The 7,062-nt window shown below is 33.7% G+C and overlaps 1 protein-coding gene across 5 annotated transcripts in view; it reads left to right on the forward strand.

The window, feature by feature from the left end:
* LOC117119028 (b(0,+)-type amino acid transporter 1-like) overlaps positions 1-2,504 on the forward strand; it is a 53,903-nt gene extending 51,399 nt beyond the window's left edge. For all 5 annotated transcript variants that reach the window (XM_033263825.1, XM_033263822.1, XM_033263823.1 and 2 more), the window contains one exon: positions 49-2,504. In XM_033263825.1, coding sequence (XP_033119716.1) covers positions 49-131 — 83 coding nt within the window. In that variant the 3' untranslated portion in view covers positions 132-2,504. The remainder of the gene's footprint in view (positions 1-48) is intronic.
* The last annotated feature ends 4,558 nt before the right edge of the window (positions 2,505-7,062 follow it).

Here is a 7,062-nt window from a genome sequence, read left to right on the forward strand (position 1 = left end):
GAATTATATATTTCACTGAGTATAGTTTTCCTTTTTTTCTCTTCACAGGCAAGGTTACCCGTTTTTTTCAACTCTTGTTTGAAGTCGCGCCATCCTCATATGAAGTTCCGGAGGTCGGCCAGGAAATGTAACATGAAACATCCTGTAGCTCGATTTATTCCGCCAGTTATGTACAACTTAGGTAATTTCCATGAGCCGACTTCATGTGCTCTGGACTGGTTAAATGCCACGCATTTCCGCGTCGCCTATAGGTGTGTTAACTTCAACATACCAATAGAATATATTAATCAGATATGTATAGCATTTGTAAGTACTATGTCAGAGGTTATTACCAGAACGTGTAGTTATGATTGGCTAAAAGCAACTCATTTCAGAGTAGCTTTTAGGTTATTATAATCAGCAGTTTTTCGTAATGATTTTCTTCCAATTATCAATCATGGTATGTATCATTTTATTCAACAAACTTAGAACCAGCATTTAATGAAATTATGTAAGCTGTGTTATTTTAAAATATATAGGGAGAAAGACAAAGTATACTGTACTTCACAGTAGCAAACTTTAATTGAACCAGCAAGCTTTATATCATATACTAAACATCTTTAGCTCTTACTCAACCAGGAGTTGGGGTGGGGTGGGGTAGACCAGGGATAAAAATTACAATTCATCAGGTAGAAAAAAAAAAATTATACAGCACGCCCTCCAATTCGAGACTCCTCTAATTCCGGGACCCCTCTAATTCAAGACCATTTTTTTTTAAAGAACCAAATAACAATTATTGACAATCTTTTAACAAGAAGCTAAGTCTCTAAATGGAGACCCAACCTCGGGACCAGCCCAAATTTTCAGGTCTCGAATTGGTGGGTGAACTGTATGTATTTTGTTACATATTGTTAGATATAATTATTGATTAAAAACCTTTCAAATTCATAAATTGTCATAGCTTTCAGGGAATTCACCCTTGGACTTTCTCCGAGAGATTCTGAGCAATGCTTGTCCACAGGCTAGGCTAGGCCGAGCCGATGGTCCCGCATGGCCCATGTGACCCATTTACGCTCTTCTTAGAAAAAGCCTGTCACCCACTGTACTCACCTTAAGAATTTTACAGTTTCAACAAAAACTTGTAGTTTTCGTTGAATTTTACTAGTATGTAAAGTCTCGTCTTTATCGCAAAGAACAAGCAGTAGTTTTTGTCTTAAATTTCATTCTTTCCTAATACCTGTAAATATATTGAATTTATAGTAAATCTTGTGATCCAAATTGTTTAATTTGGCCTGATTGTCTTTTTATCTACCATCAGATATTTTTGATTATGTAAATGTGGTTTTATCACAGATTTGTAACAAAATGTTGTGGATTTGTCAGTAGAGAGTATTTGAGGGGAAATGATACAGATATAGAAAAAAGAGTAGGAGAATGGCCCATAAATCGCAGCACCATTGTACTGAATTAAGTATGAATACCTAGCCGCCATAAAAAGGTGCTTATAATATCTTCATGTTCACATCCTTACACGACAGGGCCTGAAATGAACCATTGCATCAAGGTAACCCCTACTCTTCAGAAAAGATGCAGTGGGTTCTTTAAACTGCACACACAAGCCAGATTGATACACTGGACCTCCATTTTAATTCCCTATTTAAGAATACTCGGTTCTACCAACCCAACCCTGGGCAAGGAGCGGCTTGAACCGGCGCCAGTGTTAAGACTGCAGTTTAGGGTGCCCCTGTCTTATCGCATGGGCACTTGACTCAGCAGTTAGCAGCAATTTACCAAAAGATGAAGTGAGATCGAATGCCTCTTCAGTTGTGATTTTCATTAATAGTTTCATCATATTTTAGGAACATTGAACACTATTGATAGCAGATTTATATCTGCTGAGTAGTAGAAATGAGTAGGTTTTGAAACTCTTGACTAAACTATTAGGTTTTATGTGGCAAATTTGTGTGATTCGCCCTTATATGGGCATGATGGTGTCATGTCTCACCCATATATAGGCATGATGATGTCATATGACATGTCTGTGTTTCTTCCATCCACTGTCAAAAAAAAAGTTACAAAAATTATGACATCTTCAGTTACATTCTGTAATATAAGTACATTCTTTGTCTGAGTCAGTGTATTAATTATTCTTTTCCAAATATATGAAATAAGATTTATACCAAACCATACATATAAGTGGTATTTGCCTATTTATAAGGCTGAGTAAATGAATAGGCATTTACCAATTCCTGTTATTGTTACACTGCCAGTAGACCTCTGTAAGTTGCATGTTACATTTCACCTTAATGAATCATGGTACCTTGATGAAATTAATAACACTGTACTTACCAAGAAAATTCTGCCAAAGAAATGCATTATTTATGCACTGTTACCTATCAAAAAAAGAAGGCGTTTCTGGATTTACTCGAACCTGCAACCTCTTGCTCTCAAGGTGGGCATCATACTGCTAGACCACAGTGGAATTTATGTAACTATTGATTAAATCAAGTGAATTTTCGAACAAACTAATGTGTAGATTCATATTAGTATAGTGTATTACTAATGATTAAAAATATGCAATGAGAAATTCTCTAATACTTTTGAAGTTGGATGCAGGAATCAACAGTAGACGTATTCATAGAAAATTTATGCATGAAATTAATTTAAATCAAAAGGATGCATACTTTGAATTTCGTATTCAATGTCAGTTTTGCTAATATTTGTATCTAAACAATCTTTCCAGCTCCTAACAAATTAATTGATTAACCAAACCCAAGATTAATTAGATTTAATTGCGATTGATTGAAATATCTATGTAACTCTTTTATCAGTTGACTCCTGTCGGGGTCCATTTTCTATTTTTTAAAAGCACCCTCATGTGGAAATATAATAGCGCCCCCATCAGAAGGTGTTATTTTATTGTGCAACCTTCGTTTCAGTGGTATAATTTTTTAGAATGTGCATAGCAATTTTTTGAGATGACTATTTTAAGTGATCATAAGAATTAATATTATAAATTTAATTATCAAATATATTTTATACAGTATCAATTTTAAAATTATTTTGGTTCATCTCATTGTTTATGTTAAAATGAATGATCTTTCATTCGGACTAATTCTTAAAATCTGTATATTGGTATAGATAATGTATAATAATTGAGAATATAATATTGATCAAATATTTATGATGCTTACATAGAATTACTTCTATATATAATTTATGAAGTAAATATTCTCTATTTCTTAAATTATGAATCCAGCATTTGATAGTGAGGTACTGTGGATTAATGGTGGGGGCTTTCGATTGCACGACGTGGTAGGATGTAGAACGTAATGACGTCACTAAGAAGTCACCTGTGCAGCGAGAAGATTAAGTTCTTCTCGTCGAGTGGATTAGTGGCAATTTGGACAAATCTACGTTGTGCAAAGAACGTAGAAGTGAATCCGTCCTGGAGTCGCGTCGTCATGCACATCGAAAGCTCCCTAATGAGTAAAGATGACTTCAATATTTTTTTTCTTTGAATTCGAACAGTTAAATTTCTAGTCATATTTTTCTCACAAAGACACCTATGCTGAAATATTCAATTGCTTGTTTTTGACAATGTATTTCGCATATGATAATGCCCATTGCCCAATCAGAAATCTAAATACCTGACATGCTATTACGTCACTAAAACATGTCACGTGTATATACAGTATATGCGCTGCCTTCGTCACAAGCACCCACTCAGACGTCTATGTGCATAATATATTTGAGACACATCACCATATAGATATCACATCAAAGGTTTGTTGTGTTTGATATTGTTTAGTTCTGCTAATTTGGTTGTTACAAATACTTTCTGTAAGTTTCCCTCAAATTTAAGTTATGTGTTTTTCGTTGTTGAACAACTGCAGTGTGTATGCTAATTTTTAAGTTATGATTTTTGTATAAATATGAACATTCTGATAAGTTACAATTATCAAGTAATAATCATATATCCTTTTTAGTTCCTATGCATGTAATGCAATAGGAACTATTGTAATCACTCTTGCTATTTCCTATGTTTTTTATTGTGTGTAGTGCTGTCTCTTATACACATCTAGATGTGTATAAGAGACAGGATATAATTATTGATTAAAAAGTTGTTACAAATACTTTCTGTAAGTTTCCCTCAAATTTAAGTTATGTGTTTTTCGTTGTTGAACAACTGCAGTGTGTATGCTAATTTTTAAGTTATGATTTTTGTATAAATATGAACATTCTGATAAGTTACAATTATCAAGTAATAATCATATATCCTTTTTTATGATTATGATTATTACATTTGATAGTGAGGGCTATATAATTGCTACACAAGTTGCAACAGCTATCATCAGTGTATTGAAATTATGTTGATTATAGTAAAATAAAAAAAAACTCTTGATACAAACAATTATAAGACTATTATTACTAAACAAAACGTATATTATAATAAAACGCTTTCTAAATCAGGATAAAAACAAGTTGCACAACTGTCATTATTACAAAAAAAAATGATGCTCATTTTGGCTGGCTGGTATAACCCTAGTAAATCTGGGTTCGAGTCGTCGCACAACGGTCATTTTTGCTTAATATGTTTTTAATGGTATGTTAAGATGTTGCAAGTAAAGATTAAGATTGACTGCACGATAATTACAATTAACATTATATATATTTTAATTGGCATATTTTTTTTTCGAATGCTAGACGCGCAGACATTTGGTTTATTATATTTTCAATGTTTTCTTTTCGTTAATTGTAACTACGTTAAGTAATTGTGCACTTGCATAATTATTTCATTTGCTCTGCAAGTTGCAACCGTTTCCTTTATTTTACTGAATTTGTTTCTATTTTCCTGGTTTTCGATTTACATTGATGTTAAGTTGTACCATTTTTTATGGTCTGTACTACAATTGTTTTTGTATTGTGCAATTGTTTATGCAGCTGTATGTTATCTCCACGTTTCAAGCACAATTAAAAATACTTACCTCAAAACTGTCTCTTATAAAACTTCTAAAGTTTGAAATAGTAATATTTTTAAACCGAACAAAACAAATCGTATGCCATGCAATTACCAACTGTGAATTGCAACTATTGTACGTATTGGTAAATAGAATCAAATCATTTGTCATATAGAAATTATATTTTTATTTAGAAATACAAGCTGGTATCCATGAATTACTTTTGTAATTTTAGATTTAATTTTTCTCATTCATATTGTACTTTGCCATTGTATTCGTGTTTACTTCAGATTTCCTTATTTACAGAACGTGTAAAACAAATAAAATTAACAATGAAGTGCTTAGATCACTTAGTGGTATATTGTATTGTTTCAGTTAATTGAAGTCAGAAAGTTTTAAGACCTATTTCGTTGTATGCCTGTGCTGTATGCTCGGTTAGATGGAGGCCACTCTTATTGGCTGTAAGATCAATGACATCACCCTTACCATCGCGTTTATTGGTTAGTTTAAAATCCATTATTCCAATCAAACAAAAATGAACAGAAATAGCTATAAATTAACCATTGTTTGAGTGCTATGGATGTAAATGGTGTAGTGTATTATAGGCCTCCTCTGAACCTATGGAATAAATACTGTGTACAAGAGGTGTGAACACATGACGATTTTCTTTCTTTTTTACCCATACTGTATCTTCTAATAACCTCTTTATATCGTCTGTTAAGCCTGGTATCCAAAAAAAAAAATACACTGTCGTGTTTTTGTCATGCAATAGTTACACAGCGTAGTTGTTTCCCCCACCTCCCGACGAAATGGACCTTTTCGCTAAGCCCCGCCCCCTGGATATTGTTGCTAAGTTTCCACAAAATGACGCGTGCGTTTGTGCATGGCACAACACACGAGCTTGTTAGAAACGCGCGTGTTACTGGCCCTGTTCTGATTGGTCAGTTGTTGACACTCCGGAAAGTTCCATTGGAAAGGCTCCCGATTTGGCCAACCAATCAACGTTGCCAAAATGTGTCGGCGATAAGCGTGTAGCGATTTTATGGAAGCCAGGCTTTACCGACGATGTGGACGTAAATATTTGCTGTGTACAACGTATGATAGAATAAACTGATCGAAGATGAAATAAAAAATATAATGTGGATATAACTACTGGGCTTTGATTGTTTTATTTGAGTCGGTTTATACACAGAGGTTTTAATTTGTGCTAATTTACCCAATGAGAAAATACTAATAATACGACTCTTTGGGACTATCCCACACCATTTTTCTAATTGCTCCACCAAGAATGGTTCCACATTTTAAAAATGGATCCAATTTCTCATATTTTGTGTAAAATGGGTCAACTTTTGAGAGAATGGGTCCAGATTTCTCATATTTTGCGTAAAATAGGTCAATTTTTAAGAAAATGGGACCAGATTATTCATTTTTTGCGTAAATTGGAACAATTAACTGTTATGAAAATTGGACCACATTATTTGAATTTATGCATAAAGAGGGTCCACCCTGATATTGTCCCACACTGTTAGAAAATCCTGGCTACGCATTGATTCAAAGTGTTGCCGGGGAGTTCTTGATGGTAGCTGGGAAGGAGCACATTACATAGCTAGAAAATACACTATTGAAGATTTCGTAAGGGTTGTATGAGGGAAGAGATGAAAGTGATTTGATTGTCTGGTTGAGTGACTCTAGGCCTACCTACTTAAACAGAAACATTTTCAACCTATAAGCCGAATTATGATACCCTTCTCCATTTTGAGATCAGTGAGCTCTGAGATAGTTTGATCAATTTTATGAAACAGAAGACTGAACTGAAATAAGCTTTTAAAAAGAGAATGCCACCACAATTTTCTTCAGATATTCGTAATATAGGAAAAGCACTTTAGGTAATACAGTACGTTGGACTTCGATCGTGGATCGTGAATGACTAATTACATATCTCCAGTGTGACCACTCACAATTTTGATATACCCAATGTCTGGGTCAAAATTACCCAAGATTCAGCAAAAATTGCCCAAAATTACCCAAGCTTCCTGAAAATGCATTAAAATTTGAAAAATACGTGTTTTTCGCATGTATAGTTTCCCTTTTAGTTCAATTTATAAACCAATTTTTTATTGTA

Source organism: Anneissia japonica, unplaced genomic scaffold (genome assembly GCF_011630105.1).
Source record: "Anneissia japonica isolate Jap-2015-1 unplaced genomic scaffold, ASM1163010v1 scaffold1826_len1998817_cov189, whole genome shotgun sequence".
NCBI lineage: Eukaryota > Metazoa > Echinodermata > Crinoidea > Comatulida > Comatulidae > Anneissia > Anneissia japonica.